General features: G+C 42.0%; 2 protein-coding genes across 3 annotated transcripts in view; one reads left to right on the plus strand and one right to left on the minus strand.

Annotated features, from left to right (window-relative positions):
* MCMBP (minichromosome maintenance complex binding protein) overlaps positions 1-20,254 on the minus strand; it is a 194,567-nt gene that overhangs the window by 6,344 nt on the left and 167,969 nt on the right. The window contains exons 2-11 of the mRNA XM_056849489.1: positions 19,507-19,574; positions 14,026-14,111; positions 12,571-12,711; positions 11,456-11,497; positions 9,218-9,348; positions 8,035-8,153; positions 7,770-7,921; positions 5,986-6,086; positions 4,154-4,320; positions 1,644-1,767 (exon numbers count right to left, since the gene is read on the minus strand). Coding sequence (XP_056705467.1) covers positions 1,644-1,767; positions 4,154-4,320; positions 5,986-6,086; positions 7,770-7,921; positions 8,035-8,153; positions 9,218-9,348; positions 11,456-11,497; positions 12,571-12,711; positions 14,026-14,111; positions 19,507-19,564 — 1,121 coding nt within the window. The 5' untranslated portion in view covers positions 19,565-19,574. The remainder of the gene's footprint in view (positions 1-1,643; positions 1,768-4,153; positions 4,321-5,985; positions 6,087-7,769; positions 7,922-8,034; positions 8,154-9,217; positions 9,349-11,455; positions 11,498-12,570; positions 12,712-14,025; positions 14,112-19,506; positions 19,575-20,254) is intronic.
* SEC23IP (SEC23 interacting protein) overlaps positions 19,850-20,254 on the plus strand; it is a 30,924-nt gene continuing 30,519 nt past the window's right edge. For both annotated transcript variants that reach the window (XM_056849487.1, XM_056849488.1), the window contains exon 1: positions 19,850-20,021. In XM_056849487.1, coding sequence (XP_056705465.1) covers positions 19,850-20,021 — 172 coding nt within the window. The remainder of the gene's footprint in view (positions 20,022-20,254) is intronic.

Here is a 20,254-nt window from a genome sequence, read left to right on the forward strand (position 1 = left end):
TACACAACAAACAAGTTGAGTAGCTGAGATTGCTAGAGTGCTGAAAAGACAAAATTTATGATTTCTCTCTCCCATATCTTTGGCAGCTAGTTAGATATCTCACATCAGGGGAATGTTAAAAAATTGTTTCTCCATTCACACTCTGCGACGGTCTCAGGGTCAGAGAAGGGGTACAAGGTCATTGAGCTGGCACCAGTTCCGGCCTCGAAGGGGACAGGCAAACCAAAGAAGCTGGGAAGTCTCGTGCTTAGACATAAGACTTCTCTTTCTGCGGAGGTGGTTCTGAATAACTTTGTGGAACAACCTCTAAGCACCTTAGAATGCTCTAAGCTCTGAGAATGGCCCCGGCTCCAATGTCGAACCAAAGGGCACTGAACCTGAAGGAGTGTGGGCCCTCCGCTACAACCCCTTACTAGGTGTCTGCTCTTTGTTCGGAGCTCCCAAAGCCTTCTCCCACAGAAATGCCTTCAGTCAGGATGCTCTCTGTTGTTGGGCCTTCGGTGTGAATTGCTTGTGTGAATATATATATTCTCTCTCTCTCTCCCTCCCCCTCTTTTTGGGGGGAGGGAGGGAGGCTACCAGAATTTAGACAGTCAGAAATCACGGCACTTAAAAGACGAGGAACTGACAAGGAGTTGAAGAGTCTAAGGTAAGTTGAAAGAGCTATAGAGAAGTGTCCACAGCAGCAAAGAGAGCACTGAGGGAAGGACCACTCTCTCTGTCACATGCCAGTTTCAACAGGAAAACTCTGGCTCACATCGGAGGGGACAGAGAGTGCTCCAAACCTTCTACAGAGAGCTAGATAGCTTTGTAATCAATCTCTGCAGCAGGTCTTTGCAAGCATGGTCCCATGTGGGACTGCACAAACCACGGAGATGAACAAGAATCTTTTGGCTCTGTTATCACATATTGAACCAAATTTGGCAGCTCAACATGTAACCACACTCCCCCCCATTATCCTTCAAACATTTATTTCGATGTTTGTGATAGTGTGGCAGAAGGCTCCAGATGGCATATCACAGCAGTTGCCATTCAAACTGAGGTCGAGCTTGGTTACACAAAACAGTTTCTCATGTGCACTTTTTAGAATTTGATAGTCTGAGAACTTAGCAATAGATTTTGCAGTGGGCTTAACCACCTCTCCAGAAGACCAAAACAGCTTTTACAAGTTAAAAAGCATACCAGTTAAAGTCAAAATCAGAACCCAAGTTTAGCAGGAGTTACTGACACTAATAGTTATCTGGATGTACTATAGTGCTTTTTGTTACTGATCTGAGCAATTATGTTTCTCCTTTATCCAAAGGGAAAGTTTCAGCTGTCCAAGAAAAAAAACTTAAAAGCAAGAGAACAAGAGTATGAGTGACACAAAAGACAAATCAGCCTGATACTGCAGTGGGCTTATGGGACATGATTTAGAAAATGTCAACAGAAATGCCTCTCTCTCTCTCATTTAAAGACAAGTACCCTCATCAAGGGCTCACTGGGCATATACATTATGTAAGCTTTGTCGAGTAACTGCTTTAGCACCATCTTGAATCTGTCAGGCAGAAAAAGGCTTCTACCACATCTGCATAGCTGTAATTTTGTCATTTTCAACTTGGGTTTAAAGGCAAAGGGTTCTCAACAGGTATCTTGTTACTTACACCGTAGAGATGAGATGCAATATAAGATATTCAGCAGCCAGGCTGTCTCCCAAGAAGGCATGAGTAAGGAACCCAAGAAGTTCTGCTCTGACTGGTGACAGTTCCGACATAAAACTAGAAACAACTAACAAGAGAGCCAGACAGAAGTGCCATAAATATTATAGCAATCATATCAAATACAGACTTCATTTAGACAGCTAACTTCCCATTGAAGCCAGTGCAACATCCAGCTCCATGTCCAGTTTATTTTTTCTCAGCTTAAGAATACTGGATTGGATCTCAAAGAATCCCAAGCAGAACCCAGCTTGCAGAACAGATCTTTGCTTCAACCTTCCCTTTATAGAACAGCTGAGTTCCTCCAGGTTGCTCTTTGTATGTTTTTGTCAACCGTTTCCATTTTCTTATGTAATTCACTCCAAATCATAAAGACTTGGACAATGAACCCATGCAACCCCAACTCTGAGGTATTCATACAATACCATGTCCTATCAAAAAGAAAACATTACTCATTCAATTCAACATGTAAAACTGCATAATTCTGCACAAGCTGTGTACAATTTTTCTTCATATGAAACAGACTGGCTAGGTACAGATTATAAGAGCTGCACTGCAAGTGGGCGTTTCTTTGCATTATAGCTCTACACCAAATTAATGCTCTAATCCTAATGGAGCCACTTGTGCTAAAGAAACCAAATATGTTTCAAATAATTATATTTGGTAATTTAGAAAAAAACAATTCATTTCTCTCTCCCGCCCACATGAACACACATGCACACACATACACACAAACCTTTTAAGATAGATATATCTACCTAGAAATGGCTCATCATAGTGCAATAATACCATCCCAGGCTACTGAGGGTGAGCAGATTGTCCACCCTTGTTCCACAGCCTCTGTGCACTGAGATGCCTCCAGAGAAGCTGTACCAGGAAGAGAAGGTGGCTCCTTCCACCTGCCAGTGCAGCATAGCCTGTTCCTTCTTTCCTTCTTCTGTTTTATATCCAATAATGGATATATTGGAAGAAGGATGCTGCAGTGCAAGCTCACCTCCGAGAGCCTTTATGCTTTGAATTTGTGAAGTCTACTTCTTGGTTTCTAGTGAGTGGGTGCCCTCTGAGGACAGGACTGAGGGACAAACTGGCATACATGCACATGGAACACTAACATTTTGGGGGGTACTGTTCAATAAAAGGAGTATTTTATTATAACATACAACCTTTAATAAATACCACCTACTGTCCCGAAAATATACTTTTAAAAAACGAAATCTGAAGCTCAACAGAACCAATGCAAAGTTAGAGCGCAATCCTAATAAGCACGCATACTCAGAAGTCAATCCCATTGAGTTCTATGGGACTTAATTGCTAGCATGTGTGTTTGGGACTGCAGTCCTAATTTTCATTTTTACCTAGCCGTTTCTAACAAAACTCAATGCCCAAATTAAAGTTGGTACAACCACCACTTTTTATTACTGCATATCATTAGATTTTTAAAAATCTGGTTAAAATTAAATTTATAACTATTATATTTTCTTCTGTACAGAAAAAGCAGCACATGGAAACTAGCAGTGAAGTATACAGTAGCTGTTATTAGCAAATCAGTTTGTGCTCCAGAACATTTATCATTTATCAACATTTATCAGAGCAGTAGCTACCACACCAGAACCGAGAAGTGTACTTTATTTAAACATGGTTGTGAGGTTGTGGTTGGACTAGGATCTCGGAGACCCAGGTCCGAATCTCTGTTCTGCCATGGAAGTTTGCTAGGTGACTTTGGGCCAGTCCTTGCCTAACCTACCTCACAGGGTTGTTATGAAGATAAAATGGAGAGGAGAATGATGAGAGTGGCTTTGGGTTCCCAATGGAGAGAAAGGGTATAAATGATATGCAAATAAAAATAATTAATTAATTAACCACCATTAACCACCCTTTGTGATTTGGAATTGTGAATTCTGTTAGATGTGGAATTTTCACATTTGGCTTCTCAAACCATCTAGTTTTCTGAATGAGCCACAGTTACACTTATGCAGGATTGCACCTGACAAACTCTGCTAGGGATTATATAGTCCTTATTTAGGTACTTTTAACTGCTCCATGTGGGCTCAAAGCAGTCTGATGTCAGAAACAAAAACTGAAAATCCTCTAATACCACACATATTTTAACCCAGGTTACTTCACAACAAACCTAATCAACAGACTAGCTCACAAAGTGTGGGGGAAGAGCTGGTGCTATTAGCTCTGCTTGACAGCAACAGTCTCTCCCCAGTAAACACCCCCCCAATATCAGTTAAACCTGCATGGGGAGAATGTATGACTAAGAAAAGTATGTGTCAGTACTTAAGATCCACCTCCAATTATAAAATCAAACCCCAAGATGGTTTAGACAGATCCTAGAGGATCCTCAGGCTCACATGTTCCTTTCTCTCTTCAAGTGAGCGCAAGGAAGGGAGAAACAAAGTCCAGTCTGGACACTCAACAGTAATGAGATAACATTCTTCTTAAACACTTACATATCTTGCTTTCCTCTTCATTAAGGCAGGCAGGCAATAATGGATTTATGTGTTGAAGTTTCTGTGCTAAAATGACATGGATTCTGGGAACTAATGAGGCTGGAGGACTATGAACTCTTTGTTCTTCTACTGTGTCCATACAATCCACTGGAGATGATGAATTCTCCCTGGAAAGTAAACAGATTAGCTTAATATTGTGTGCAATTGTACAGCTGCTTTCAATTAACGTAACTACATATAAAATCCAGGAAAAATTAAAGATTGCACTCTTTTCAATCATACTGTGTTAAAGCAGTCTTCCTAAAATTTGACCTGGTATACATGCACTCCTATGGGAGAAAGTTATAAACTCTATATAGACCCTAAGAGAAATAAAAACATGTTCCTAATAGGTCCTTGAACTTTTAGCAGTTGGGGCCAGGATGGAACATGAGTGTTGAAGGGAAAAGACAACCTGAGCGGAATTTCCCCCCCATTTTGCAGACTCACAAGTCAGCAAGGAAACTGAAAGAAGGAAGAAAAATTTACTTCTGGCACTCTACTGTGAAACTACTGATATCTTAGTGGAATGATTTATATAGCTTATTTATTGAAAATATTTTTAAGAATCCATGCCAGGAAATTAAAAAACAAAAAACAAAAAGAAAGTAAACACTCATTAACATACATCGGTAACATACTTTTTCTATACTTTTTCAGTACAAAAGATCCATGAACAGACGAACTTTATAAGGAACTTCATAAGCAATACCAATTGATTCTTGTAGGTTATCCGGGCTGTGTGACCGTGGTCTTGGTATTTTCTTTCCTGACGTTTCGCAAGCAGCTGTGGCAGGCATCTTCAGAGGAGTAACACTGACTCCTCTGAAGATGCCTGCCACAGCTGCTGGCGAAACGTCAGGAAATAAAATACCAAGACCACAGTCACACAGCCCGGATAACCTACAAGAACCAATGAACTCTGACCGTGAAAGCCTTCGACAATACTAATTGAGATTTAAAGACTTTTTGGCATCTGCCTATCTGTATCCTCTGGAATACAACATTTGGTTCCTCTACTTTCGTTTCAGCCTGCTCATAAAGCAGATGAGCTGCACAAGGAGACTTTTATAAGTGTGCCTGGTATTATGAAATTAGACTGAAATTTCCATATTGTGAACAAATGAAGGAAAAGAAAGGCTATAAGGAACCAAACTTCAGAAAGCTTTATGAACACAGTATAGCTGAGCGGGATATCAGTATTTAAATACAAACCATACTGAATTATGTATGTAACAAACAACTATTCCCTCTCCCAAAAAACAAAAACAAAAACAAAAAAAGACCGACATTATAGACAAAAATATGCGAAATCACCATTTAAAAATCAGGACTAGCATAAAGTGGTGATTCCCCCTCCTGGACTACTCAGTCATTTAAGAGCAGTGCCAGAACAGGTTTCAATGCTCCCTCCTTAGTAAACTCAACAGTGCATTGGCACACATAGCAACATATGCATAGGGCTCATTTCACCTGGTAGTGAGAAACAAAGCTTGGCTAACAAGCAGAGATATTTTCACTTCTTCATATTCCTGCAAACCTTTCTGTGCAGAGTGTAGGAAGGAAAGTGTATGCAGCTGTGTAAATACCCTAACCATATAATAAAAAGCTCTTTTTGCTATGGGGAAGGGGCACCACTGCAGCATACTTTTGCTTATTCTATTTGGGTCTGAAACAGTGACCCAGGTGCTGCCATATTATATAACAAGTACGACAGTTATTTGGAAGCCATTTGCGAGCATCCTGTGGTATCTGAAATTGCAAATTTGGATCCTATACAAGCAAAACATTACCTGTCTTCATTGTTCAATACATTCAGGACTGGGTCAACTGATAAAATCCCATAGACTTCAAGAACATCATTCACCTTGAAGTTATCCCAGTTTCCATACATCTGCATGAAGAGTATTTTTGTTTAAATAACTCAAAGATTACAGTAATATATAGTAGAGAACAAGGGCAATGTGTTTCCCTTGCTAAGTCATTCTGCACACAGAAGCAGAAATATAGCAGTAGAGACTAAAAGGAAGATGCCAGTATCAGTCTACTGCATAACATTTTATTGTGGCTGCCACTTTCTATCATATAGATCTTATAGCATTATTCCATAAATTAGCTGCAGGTGGCCCAGAAATACAAGATACCCCCCTTCACTAACTCACACATTATGTTGCTTTGATTTCACCGTCTCAGATTCCCTCAGTTCCAACACGTGGGTAAGAAAAGTAATGGTAAAAAGATATCACTACTGTAACTTCAATGCACATGAGTGGTAGTGGGGATGGGGAAACTGTCTAATGTTGTGATATTTCGTGTTGGCCATTTAAGTTTCTACTTTATAGACTGATGCACAAATATCACACCCCTCTCTTCTGTGCTGCAGTAATCACCTGTTGTAGTTAGCTGAGAGGTGTGTGTGTGTGGAAACTCTCCAACCCCGGAGAGGCTGGAATGGTTGGCATCGGGTGTTAGCTACTTCATGTCTCCTCTACCCCCTTCTCCTTTTCCTGCTGTAGTGGCTTTAAATTCTACCAGTAGTCTCCCACTATCAGGTGTGAAACAATTCATGTTTATAAGAGCAAAGAGACATCTGGTACTCTCCCTCCCCCTTTTTTCTGAAGTAGGCTTGGAGAAAAAATAATTCAAAAGATATGGAACAGAAACACGGCTTGCGATTCTCTGACGTCAGAGTCCAAGGAGATCACACAAACTTTACAGAGGTAAGGCCAATGTAAAAATCTCCAAACATTCCAGGACAACTCCAACCTCAGCAGATGCTCATGGACTTATGAACAAGCAGCATGAGGGTGGAGGGGAAAGACAGCAGAATAAAGGAAGTGTCTGACGCATGACACAGAAGGGACAAGTCTGTGGCAAAGTGAAAGAAACTTCAAAAATGTCCACATCAAAATACATCATCTCTTAACATTACATTTCCATTAGGGGACCTATGCTCCAGAGGAATTACGCATCACTCAGACAGCATTCTCAGAAATCTGTTCTTAAGTCTTGTGATTCAGCACAATGCCCACCCTTGGCTTGGGACTGGGATGCTGCAGCTTATGGGCAGTTGGCATTCGCTGCTAAAAAAACAAAGAGCCAATCTCTGGCCCCAGATTTTTTAAAAATCTGACCCGGAGGAGAGACATTCTCAGTTAGCACATGGTACAGAGTTTAAAAGCAGGCAGAATGCTATGAGTTAATTGAATGAAAATGGTGATGGACACTAACCCCTCCCCAAAAGAGAGGGAAAAATGAGTATAAGGGCATCATCATACTTATGCTATGTCACAAGAGTATAGATTTCATCGTCTAAGAGCTCAATGTGAGGTACTCATTTCCTAAAACGAAAGTGGAAATATACATTCATATAATCTCCTGGTAAAACAGGATGAAGCCTAATCACTGACTTCAGCACAATGATGCTTTTAAAAATAACATTAAGATGTGTAAGATGAGGTCTCAAATAGCCAAGATCAAATATATCACATGCAGCTGGCCTAAATGCAAATTTCCATTTCTGTCCACAAATCACAAAGGTGATCCTATTTTGAGTGATGCACAATAAGCTTATTACCTTCACAAGGCACGCAGGACCCTTCTCTCCCGGGAGTGGGAAGTTTAAATCTAGTGGAGATGAGCAGTTTAAGGATATCGTCTGATGCGTTGCTGAAGCTTCAGTTTCTAATCGCTTTGGCTCTCCACTCCCATGGATATCAGCTACGCTCCCTGCAACAGGAAACAGCCAGTTTCAAACCATTTGTGCATTTGGTTGTAATGACGTACCAATTCTGAAAAAAAAAGTAATTTTGAAACAAAGTCATCAGAGACTCAGCTGATACCCAGATGCTGTTCCCTTTGTTTAGATGGATGCAATTCCATATCTTCATCCTCCTCATAACTTCTCTTGTGACGACTTGGCGTGTAGGATGTTGAAGGGCAAACTCGAGCTTGACTCATACTGGCATAGGCGTAAAATTTTAAGTTAAAGGCACCACTTACTGATTTGACAATTAATTAGCACAAATTGATTTGGTATTTTGATTGTACTCAATTACATAAAATAAAGGTGGAAAGTCCTATCTTTTCCTGACACATACCTTAAGTAAGAGATACAAGGACAATTGCCTCTACTACATACCCTTAAAACAAATGCCCCACTTTTTAATCATGTATATTTCCTTATCATTCACAAGGAAAATTAGTTTCCATTTTAGTGATTTCAAAGAGATGAGCTTCAGGGAAATGAAAGATGAGGACAAATCAAAAGGGAATACAGAAGGGCAGGAGCAGATCATATGTGATTAGGGACTGGGCCTGATATGGCCCCTATGAGACTTCTTAACCGATAATTATATTTCCATTCATTTGTGCACACTGTCATCAAAATTCCAGATCCAAAGAAATCAAGATATCCTAAGACCCTTTATGATATATGTTCAACAACCTTTATATTTCAAACATTATCTTATATTCCTAACTTCCCTAAGCAAGGCAACATTATTTATTTGCAATAGAAATATCTTGAAGACAGATGTTCTCTGTTCCATTTAATGTGCCCTTGAATTTTGAGACTTTAGGTATCACTTATCATTTCCTTAAACTTTAATTCTAGGATTTATCCCCCAAGGCCAATCAGTAATAACTCGACACACAACAAGCATGCTTTGCTGAATACTTCTGGTGGTTCTTAAGTGCTGTTCAAAACTGCTTTGTTTTCTCCTTGAGGAACACTGTAGATTAAGTCTGTCAGAGTTAACCACTGGTACTTCTTGGATCAACTACAGGAGGGAATTTTTATTTTCAGATTACTTGCAACCAACTATAATTTTAAAAACCAAATTGTGTAAAATTAGTCAAATATTTAAACGAGTAAACCTGAAAATTTCGCCTTTACATTTTCTCAGAACTGAGGATTACCTCAAATTTTTTTCTGTATCAGTAAAACATACTTTAACTATTTTCACCCTCATTAATCTCTAATATAAACCATATTGTATATTTTTGTGTGTGTCAAAAAACAACAACATATAGCCAAAAAAGTCAAAGGATATTTCTTTCACCCATGCTGATTCTCCAGGCACTGGAACACAATAAAATGTTTGTCTCTCCGCAGTGACTATTTTTGTAGGGTTTAAGTCTATTTCTTGGTGAGGCTAGAACAGAATAAAAGATATACAGTGCTAAAATATTGCAAATGTATGAAACATAAATATGATACGGTTCTAATGATGAATACTGCTCATGAGAAGTGCTTCAGGAATTGTGGAATGATGCTATATAACTATGACATAATTTTGTCATTTCTTACTCAGACAATTCAAAATAAATAATTCCCATCCCGCTGATCTGAAATCACTCCCTGAACTCACAGGTGTTAATAGACCAGACTATATTTCAAATACCAGAGTAGTTTTGGTTCAGTAGGAAAGTAGCAGCCCTGATAGCCTTGTGGCAACCCCAATTGCCCAGATGAGCCTGAGCTCATCAGGGCTCAGAAGCTAAGCTGGGCCAGTATTTGGATGAAAGACCACTGAGATGGGTAGGTATGCAGAGGAAGGCAACAGCAAACCACCTGTGCTCATCTTTGCCTTGAAAATCCCATGAGGTGGAACTTCATGGGGTTGCCATGTGTGTGTGTGAAGTGCCGTCAAGTCGCAGCTGACTTATGGCGACCCCTTTCGGGGTTTTCATGGCAAGAGACTAACAGAGGTGGTTTGCCAGTGCCTTCCTCTGCACAGCAACCCTGGTATTCCTTGGTGGTCTCCCATCCAAATACTAACCAGGGCCGACCCTGCTTAGCTTCTGAGATCTGACGAGATCAGGCTAGCCTGGGCCATCCAGGTCAGGTGGGTTGCCATGAGTCAGTTGCAATTTGTTGGCACACTTCACAGATGATATTTCCAACCGTTACATAGCTGGCTTCCTTATGCAGCAATAGCAAATTTCTACTAGTTAATATGGTATTAAGACACAAACACCTACAAAAGTTGGCTTTACAGTATTATACAGTTTTTGTTTGAGATTATGTTATTCATTCTATAATGACTTGCGCTAAATCATTAATCGATATACTAATAGCCAAGTTGACTAAATCTGAGGATACTTGAATCTGGAGACTGGACCAGTGAAGGGCCAAGACGTCTTTTTCAACAAACCTGAGAAGTGCTCCGGGTTTGCAGAAAAATCTGAAATCTTAAAAAAAAATGAATTGGGGATTTAAAAACAGGGTTATTGTGAGGATAAAATAGAGGAGAGGAGAATGATGTAAGCTGCTTTGAGTCACCACTGTGGAAAAAAGTGGGGTAAAACGAAGTAAATAAATATAGCTGAATATGGGGAGCCGACAAAAGGTAGGTTTCTCGGTGGGTGTGAAGGGTGTGAAGAAGCAAGGAAAGGTGAGCATTTGGGAGTTGCTAGGAGGAGTTAAAGATACAAGGGAAAGTGAAGTATCCTCTTCAAGCCCTTGCAGGTTTTCCCCAGTGCAAACAGGTCCAGCTCAGCTGGCACCACACAGTTGGATCACAGTTTTCCTGGGGAGAGGCCACCAATGGTAGGGAAGGAGGGAAAATGAAGATGGGATCAGATAAAAGTAGGCTGGCTGGTGGGTGGAAAGGAGAGAGACTATAGGGGCTTTCAGGAAAGGGAAAGAGGAAATAGTGTGAAAAGAAAAAAACTAGATAACCCCCCGCAAGTCCTTGTGAGTCCCCCACTTATATCTGTATACGTAATTCCACATAAGCATCGGTAAAGTTTAAGAAACTAAGCTTGAATTTCAGTACAAATGCGTATAAGAGGCAGAATTATCCTGGGGGAGGGGGGAGGCCTTCGGAGCTGACCCCTGCGCTGGCACTAATGCCAGTGCAAGGAGGCTGCCGATGCAGCCATGGCGGCAGTATTTCCTCAGCGCAAGGGCTCCTGCCGATGCCAAAGGGAGCGTTCCTGGGGGCGGGGCTAACTTGGATAAGGAAGATACCCAAATATATTCTTGAACAAATGAACATGTTTGTATCACTACAATTTCTTTAGGGTGATGTGCAGGATAAGGTGGGTGGAATAAGTCACAGACATGGATTGTACTTGTCACATTCAAATTAAAACACATTATGTTCAAGTCTAGCTTAATTTTTTGAAACGAACATTTTATTTGAGAACCGGCTAGATTTTTATACAGCGATAACTACAGGGAATAATGAATGCTTGACTTGATTCAACTTACAACCATGCATTTCATGTACTACAGTATTTAATATCTGCACTTACCCCACATTCTGCTATGTCTCTGTATTTTCCAAAATGCATAACCTGTTAAAAATATGTAATATCACCATACCGTACTGTTACAGAAAACATCAGTTCATACCTATTTTTGTATAGCTTCCTGGTCAGAAGCACTCTTTCCAATTGTGTGACAACAAAGCTTGTACCAGTAGAGTGCTATAGGACTCAAAATATAAAACCAAAACAAAGTGGCAAAGATTATTCTTATGCAAAGAGAAATTTAATTTGGAAAATAAATGCAGCCTATGTTCTCCTGCTCAAAGCAGCCAGGAAATGTATCTAAACTCCGAAGAGGATGTTGCCAGAATCCAGTGCACCTCATAACTCTGTAACAATTTATGCCCACGCCCAGAGTTGAGAATCCAGGTTTCTCAAAACAACTTCACTCTTAAAGTCCATTTAAAAGTATACAATAAAGAAATTAGCCTAATTATACTCACTTCACCAGAAGACAAGCCACTTATGTTCTGATACTACTCAGGTAGGTTCAAGCTGAACGCAAGTCCTACTTTAGCTCTTCCATGCATCAACATGCTAGTCTCTTAAAGGAGATAAGGACTAAATACCCTGCATGTATACAGTAGTGAATTATTGTAGGCCAACTGAATGAAGTAAGAAATACCATTGAACAGAACTACCGTACCTTAATCTCACAGCAGCATGGAGATGGCTGTTTTTTATTGTATGCCCCTTTTTATTGTATGAGACGACTCCAACTATTTTCTCAACAGTTCATCAATGGTGAGTGTCTTTCCCCAATGACTAGTAGAGGAAAAGCAACTACTCTAAATTCAAAATTAGCTCTGGGACACGCAGCTAAGGCAGCATAAGGTTTAGAAGTTTAGTCCAGCTGCCCCACCAGTTCCCATCAATCCTCACAATCTAAGGATTGGCCCACAAGTTATCTTCCACTGTCCCCTGGCACACAGAGACAAGAAAGAAGTGACTGTTGGTGACTTCAGAAAATGGCTGGCTTGTAAACCTAGTCAAAATTCCATAAATCCCTGCAAACTGTGGACTTAGAACGTAAAAAGCACACAGAAAAGCAGCAGTAAAGATCACACTGAATAAATATTATCAGCAATTTGAGTACTTACACGTGTTTTAGTATGTGTGTCAACAGTTTCATAGATATTCATATAAAATTCAGGATCAAACATATCTTGAATCATGCAGCGAAATTTTACTAAACTATTGGGCTTCAGATAATGCAGAGGGACATCATTCAATGAAGGTACCTATAAAAAATAAATTCAATGATCATCAATCTTACACCAGGCAAGTAACAGCATTCCATGCTTTTTTTTCCTAACCATAAACCTAATAAAATTCCAGTTTAAAACAAGTTTCATTCACAAGAGATCAGTCCATACAAAATTTGCTGTATCATTAAAGAAGGAAAATTACCTACCCAAACCTTGTGTTTTTAATCAGAGCAAATACAATTTTTAGGCTCACAATATTTTCACTAGTAAGTACATATTTGTTTTCTTGTATTCCATCCATTCAATCCATGCTGATCTTCAACACACTTTGAAATCATCAAGATAACACTGAGTGATAAATAACGCTGAGAAATCACATTTCATCTTATGCTCTTTGCGTTGAGAGTTTATTTCCCAAAGAACTCTGATATACATACATGTCATTCCAACAACCCTTTTATCAAATTAATACAGGAGTTTTATCCACTACTGACAGCTAGTGACAATGAAGTATGTAAACACAGATTAGAAATAGCTATATGTGAAATACTTACTCTACTCCACATACTTTTCTAGTTTCCCCTTTGCTTATGCATGTTCCTATCTATGGTATGCTCTCATTCTGAACATTCAATATAATACCTTTTCCACTGGCAAATGTACTCTTTAGCTATCCTGTGGAAGAAAAGACTACTATAGAATGTTGATTGCATATTTTTAAAAGCCAGAAAAAGCCCTCTGGTGGTGGTGGGAGCTGGACCATGGAAAATGCCATCAGTTTGGGTAGGACCTGAAAAAACACAAACCTTGCCATCCACACTGTGCAAAGGTGCTTTGACTGCAAGCTTTTCCTAAAGATAATCCTCAAAAAGCAGGGGAAACTGGAAAGTGGGTGATTAGAGGATGATATCATGGGGGTGCCCCCCAAAAACCCCAATCCATTTTTAGACGTGAAACTGTGTGGAAAAAGCCCTTCATCTTAGAAAGCATCCCACTCACTTCAAAAAAGAAAACGTTTCATAAGATTTTTTTTCAGTGGTCCCTAAAATTAGTCAATTTCCCATCAGAAAATGGAAAGGGGGTGGTGGTGGAAAAATTTGGGGGGAAAAATAGCCTGCCCCGATTTTATTGTTTCCCCCACCTCAGGTCTTCACATCTCAATCTGAAATTTTTTTTCAGTTTATCTGCTCTGAACCTTATGCCCACTTTAAGAGCCTCTTTCAGATTAATCAGTAAATTCTGTAAAAGCAAGAAGCCCTGAATAATTAAAAAAAACAAAAACTAGAATTCTGTCACCAAAGCAAAACGACAGGCCCTTGAGGAATTCTTAAGAAAACATAGACTTACCCAGTTTGTTGCATTATTTTCTTTTAGCTTCTCTCGGAAGTATTCAGTTACTTTCCCCTCCCACTCAGGATCTGGATTATTTTGAGCTGGAACCCCCCACGCCGAACAAAACAGAATTACATTAGTACATTCAATACTCTGACATACCCATTCATCTATCACATTTTTATCCCACCTTTCCTCAGAGATGCTCAGAGCAGCATACATGCTTCATTTTACCCTCATAACAATGAAGCAGGTTTTATAAGGTATAGTTTGCCCCCAAAATAGGAGGGAGCGGGCAAACCTAATACACACTCATTATGATTCAGCTGAGCCTCTGGATTTCAGATGGGACTTTGTTGTATGTTTCTAATGCTGTCCCTCCAAAAGAGAACTCAGTTAAATCTCTTGCTGGATCCATGTTTCTGTCTTTGATCTCCATCTACTGCATGCATTGAGGGTAAACTGAAACCTTGTTTGCTTTCAACACTTTTTGCTGTTTATTGTTCTCCTTTGGCATCAAACTCAATCCCTAAAATTTATACATCAGGAATATTCTAAACAGATTCTAGTTTGTATGGAAGCAGAATGCATACAATTAAAATTCGGTTCAGAAAATGTTAGCATGAAAAAATGCCACATAATATATTACGAATTTGTAATTCATCAGCCACAATGTATTTCAATGTACAGTATGGATGTGCTTAGGGCTGTTTAGCTTGGAAAGAAGGCGGCTAAGGGGAGACATGATAGAGGTCTATAAAATTATGCATGGTTTGGAGAGAGTGGACAGGGAGAGGTTTTTCTCCCTCTCCCATAATACTAGAACACATCTGCTAAAGCTGGAGAGTGAGAGATTCAAAACAGATAAATTGTGGAACTCCCTGCCCCAGGATGTGGGGATGGCTGCCAGCTTGGAGGGCTTTAAGAGGGGAGTGGACATATTCATGGAGGAGAGGGGTATTCATGGCTATTAGTTAGAATGGATACCAGTCATGCTGCATACCTATTTGCTCTAGTATCAGAGGAGCATGCCTATTATTTTGGGTGCGGTGGAACATAGGCAGGATGGTGCTGCTGCAGTCGTCTTGTTTGTGGCTTCCTAGATGCACCTGGTTGGCCACTGTGTGAACAGACTGCTGGACTTGATGGGCCTTGGTCTGATCCAGCAGGGCCTTTCTTATGTTCTTATGGATAAAACTATTTCTGGATAATCCAAGAAACCAGATTATCTATCAGAAATACCTATACTGTAATTTATATATAAGAAGCCTCTAGCAAAATTTGTTAATTCAAAAAATATTTCATCACTTCCAATTAGCTTCTGCACATGCAATTCTTCACTTTTCAATCTGATGACTAGATGCAATTTGAGAAAACTGGGAGGAAAAAAACCTTCTGAAGAGTCTATCTTATGTTAAAAAGATATTTTCAAACATAATATTGTTAGCATTCCCTGTTTCATTATCCTACTTTTTGTATTTTTCACTATCATAGGAATTTGGATTATTTTGTACACAAACAGCTGATGTAATAATTATCTCTCCCCTCTAGTACTACTCAGCATCTGCTGCGGATTCCAACACTTCTATGTACTACAATGCCAAACCAAACCAAAAAAAGGCAGCTTGATTTGGTGGAAAAAGTTGTTTACTAAATTATATGAAAACATCCTTGCACAGTAGAATGAATTAATATTTTTCCCTCTGTGATTGCATGCACAGCATTTACTGTTTATTTTGGGCTTTACAGGCCTAGCATTCAACCTGTCCCAACAACTTCTATCATTACTTTTCTGGTTTTAGAACATTAATCCCATTCTTCTATTTGTCCCATTCAGTCAAACATTTGTTTTGCATCTTTCAAAAGCAGTCTTTGTAGTTGAGAGGAGAACAAGCATCATCAAAGACCCATACCCATGGGAACTGGTAGCAGCAATTCCTCACTAAAGACGATTTAACATCTTAAATTCAAAGTATGTGTCGTACCAAGACTCTGAGCTTGCATTTTTACTGAAATGCTACAGGTCTCTATATTTAACACCTGATACAGATCTAGCATCTAAATATCATACTTTTCCAGACTTACTAGTCAGTATATATCCATACAATTATATACTGATACAAAGGATTAAGATTAAAAAGTGGGGTTACTGCATCGTCCAGCAGTCTGTTCACACAGAGGCCAACCAGGTGCCTCTAGGAAGCCCACAAACAAGATGACTGCAGCAGCATTGCCCCGCCTGTGTTCCACAGCACCTAATATAATAGACATGCTGCTGTGATCCTGTAGAGAATTTGTATGCATCATGACTAGGATCCATCTTTACTAGTAGCCATGGATAGCCCTCTCCTCCATTAACATGTTCACTCCCCTCTTCAAGCCTTCCAAGTTGGCAGCCATCCCCACATCCTGGGACAGGGAATTCCACAATTTAACTATGGCTTGTGTGAAGAAATACTTCCTTTTATCTGTTTTGAATCTCTCCCCCTCCAGCTTCAGCAGATGACCCCTCGTTCTAGTATTCAAGGCTACTAGTTAAAATGGATACTAGTCATGCTGCATACCTATTCTCTCTAGTATCAGAGGAGCATGCCTATGATATTCGGTGCATTGGAACACAGGCAGGATGGTGCTGCTGCAGCCGTCTTGTTTGGGGGCTCCCTAGAGGCACCCGGTTGGCCACTGTGTGAACAGACTGCTGGACTTGATGGGCCTGGGCCTGATCCAGCAGGGCCGTTCTTATGAGAGGGAGAAAAGCTTCTCCCTGTCCACTCTCTCCATGCTATGCACAACGTGACGGACCTCAATCACGTCTCCCTCTCAGCCGCCTTCTTTCCAAGCTAAACATCCCCAAGCGTTTTAACCGCTCCACCCTGATCGTTTTGGTAGAAAAGGGCAAGAGTCCAGTAGCACCTTAAAGACTAACAAAAATATTTTTCTGGCAGGGTATGAGCTTTCGTGAGCCACAGCTCACTTCTTCAGATCCAGCTAGAATGTGAACCCATCTGTCTTTAAGTAGAGGAGAGTGAATTCAGACAAGCATTAGTATGTAAATGTGAACAGTATGTCAATGTGAATCGCAGGCGTGATGGGATTAGGCGTGGCCTGCAGAAGAGCCTGGGATGTCCAGGGGAGAGATGGGTGTGGAGAAATCAGCATTGGCAATGAGCCATGAATGCAAGGTCTTTATTCAGCCCAGGTAAATGCATTGACTTTAGTTTGAATATCAACTGTAATTCAGCAGTTTCTCTTTCCAATCTCCCTTTAGTAGAAAAGGGCAAGAGTCCAGTAGCACCTTAAAGACTAACACAAATATTTTCCTGGCAGGGTAGGAGCTTTCGTGAGCCGCAGCTCACTTCTTCAGATGCAGCTAGAATATGAACCCATCTGTCTTTAAGTAGGGGAGAGTGAATTCACACAAGCATTAGTAGGTAAATGTGAACAGTATGTCCATGTAAATAGCAGGCGTGATGGGATTAGGCGTGGCCTGCAGAAGACCCTGGGATGTCCAGGGGAGAGATGGGTGCGGAGAAATCCGCACTGGCAACGAGCCATGAATGCAAGGTAAATGCAGCCCAGGTAAACGCATCGACTTTAGTTTGGATATCAACTGTAATTCAGCAGTTTCTCTTTCCAATCTCCCTTTAGTAGAAAAGGGCCAGAGTCCAGTAGCACCTTAAAGACTAACACAAATATTTTCCTGGCAGGGTAGGAGCTTTCGTGAGCCGCAGCTCACTTCTTCAGATGCAGCTAGAATATGAATCCATCTGTCTTTAAGTAGAGGAGAGTGAATTCACACAAGCATTAGTAGGTAAATGTGAACAGTATGTCCATGTAAATAGCAGGCGTGATGGGATTAGGCGTGGCCTGCAGAAGACCCTGGGATGTCCAGGGGAGAGATGGGTGCGGAGAAATCCGCACTGGCAACAAGCCATGAATGCAAGGTAAATGCAGCCCAGGTAAACGCATCGACTTTAGTTTGGATATCAACTGTAATTCAGCAGTTTCTCTTTCCAATCTCCCTTTAGTAGAAAAGGGCCAGAGTCCAGTAGCACCTTAAAGACTAACACAAATATTTTCCTGGCAGGGTAGGAGCTTTCGTGAGCCGCAGCTCACTTCTTCAGATGCAGCTAGAATATGAATCCATCTGTCTTTAAGTAGAGGAGAGTGAATTCACACAAGCATTAGTAGGTAAATGTGAACAGTATGTCCATGTAAATAGCAGGCGTGATGGGATTAGGCGTGGCCTGCAGAAGACCCTGGGATGTCCAGGGGAGAGATGGGTGCGGAGAAATCCGCACTGGCAACGAGCCATGAATGCAAGGTAAATGCAGCCCAGGTAAACGCATCGACTTTAGTTTGGATATCAACTGTAATTCAGCAGTTTCTCTTTCCAATCTCCCTTTAGTAGAAAAGGGCCAGAGTCCAGTAGCACCTTAAAGACTAAAACAAATATTTTCCTGGCAGGGTAGGAGCTTTCGTGAGCCGCAGCTCACTTCTTCAGATGCAGCTAGAATATGAATCCATCTGTCTTTAAGTAGAGGAGAGTGAATTCACACAAGCATTAGTAGGTAAATGTGAACAGTATGTCCATGTAAATAGCAGGCGTGATGGGATTAGGCGTGGCCTGCAGAAGACCCTGGGATGTCCAGGGGAGAGATGGGTGCGGAGAAATCCGCACTGGCAACGAGCCATGAATGCAAGGTAAATGCAGCCCAGGTAAACGCATCGACTTTAGTTTGGATATCAACTGTAATTCAGCAGTTTCTCTTTCCAATCTCCCTTTAGTAGAAAAGGGCCAGAGTCCAGTAGCACCTTAAAGACTAACACAAATATTTTCCTGGCAGGGTAGGAGCTTTCGTGAGCCGCAGCTCACTTCTTCAGATGCAGCTAGAATATGAATCCATCTGTCTTTAAGTAGAGGAGAGTGAATTCACACAAGCATTAGTAGGTAAATGTGAACAGTATGTCCATGTAAATAGCAGGCGTGATGGGATTAGGCGTGGCCTGCAGAAGACCCTGGGATGTCCAGGGGAGAGATGGGTGCGGAGAAATCCGCACTGGCAACGAGCCATGAATGCAAGGTAAATGCAGCCCAGGTAAACGCATCGACTTTAGTTTGGATATCAACTGTAATGCAGCAGTTTCTCTTTCCAATCTCCCTTCTGAAATGCCTGATCGTTTGGGGCGCTCTTTCCTGCGCCTCCTCCCCCGCTCCCGGGACCCCCCCGGCGGCGGGTGCTTCGCCCTGTTCCGAAGAGGCCTTGAAGCGCACATGAGCGCCTGGCGACAGTCCCGCTTTCCCCCGGTGAGGCCCTTCCCTCCTCCGCCGCCTTCAAAACAAAACAAAACCCCTTTCCGCCAACGCGCCCCCAGCCCGACTCTGTAGTTCTTGTCCTCCCCCCACTCCTTCCCCTCACACTCTTTAACTTATTATCGGCTTCCCTCCCTCCACATCGCTTCCGTTGCCCACCGCTGTGGATCCCCCTCCCTCACCGAAAATGCCCTGCGCGATGCTGAGGGGGCAGTTGAGCCAGTCGGCCACGCACGGCATCCTTCGGCTCCTCTGAGGCTCAGGTCAGGGCGCGGGAGGGGACGGAAAGGCCGGCTCTCCCCGCGTCCGCTCGCCGCGAAGCAGAGGCGCTGCCAGGCCGCGCGGAGTCCTGTCCTGCCCTCCCTTCGCCTCGCTCCTCTCCTCTCCTCGGCGCGGGCTGGCGGGAAAGGAAAGAGGAGGGCGTTGACGCCGCCGGCGCCATCTTGGAGCAGGGCAGCGCGGCGGGCGGAACCGGAAAGGCCGGCGCCGAGCGGCTGGTGGAGGGACGTGGACGCGGCCGCGGCGATGGCTGCCCCGAAGGCCTCGGTGGCGGGCGGCGCCTCGGCGGGCGGCGGCACCAACTTGCTCTTCTCCTCCTCGGCGACGGAGTTCAATTTCCACGTCCCCTTCATCCCAGTGAGCCAAGCCCCTGCGCCGCCTCCCGCGGCCGCCTCGGGGCCTGGTCTCCTGCCCGCCGGTAAGAAACAGGGAGCTTGGAGGGGAAGAGATTGCGATGGCTAGAGAGAGAGATGGACCTGTGTATGACCCTGTTTAGGTTTGTAGTCTGCAGTACCCAAATAATTGATAACAGGTAAGAATGCCTGCCCGTTAATAGATGGGTAAGCCTCTTTCCCCCGCTTCCCTAACGAAGCCAAATCTAATTGATCAGTCCGGGGGGGGGGAATCATAGAGTTGGAAGGGACCACCAGG

This window comes from Euleptes europaea, chromosome 5 (genome assembly GCF_029931775.1).
Source record: "Euleptes europaea isolate rEulEur1 chromosome 5, rEulEur1.hap1, whole genome shotgun sequence".
NCBI lineage: Eukaryota > Metazoa > Chordata > Lepidosauria > Squamata > Sphaerodactylidae > Euleptes > Euleptes europaea.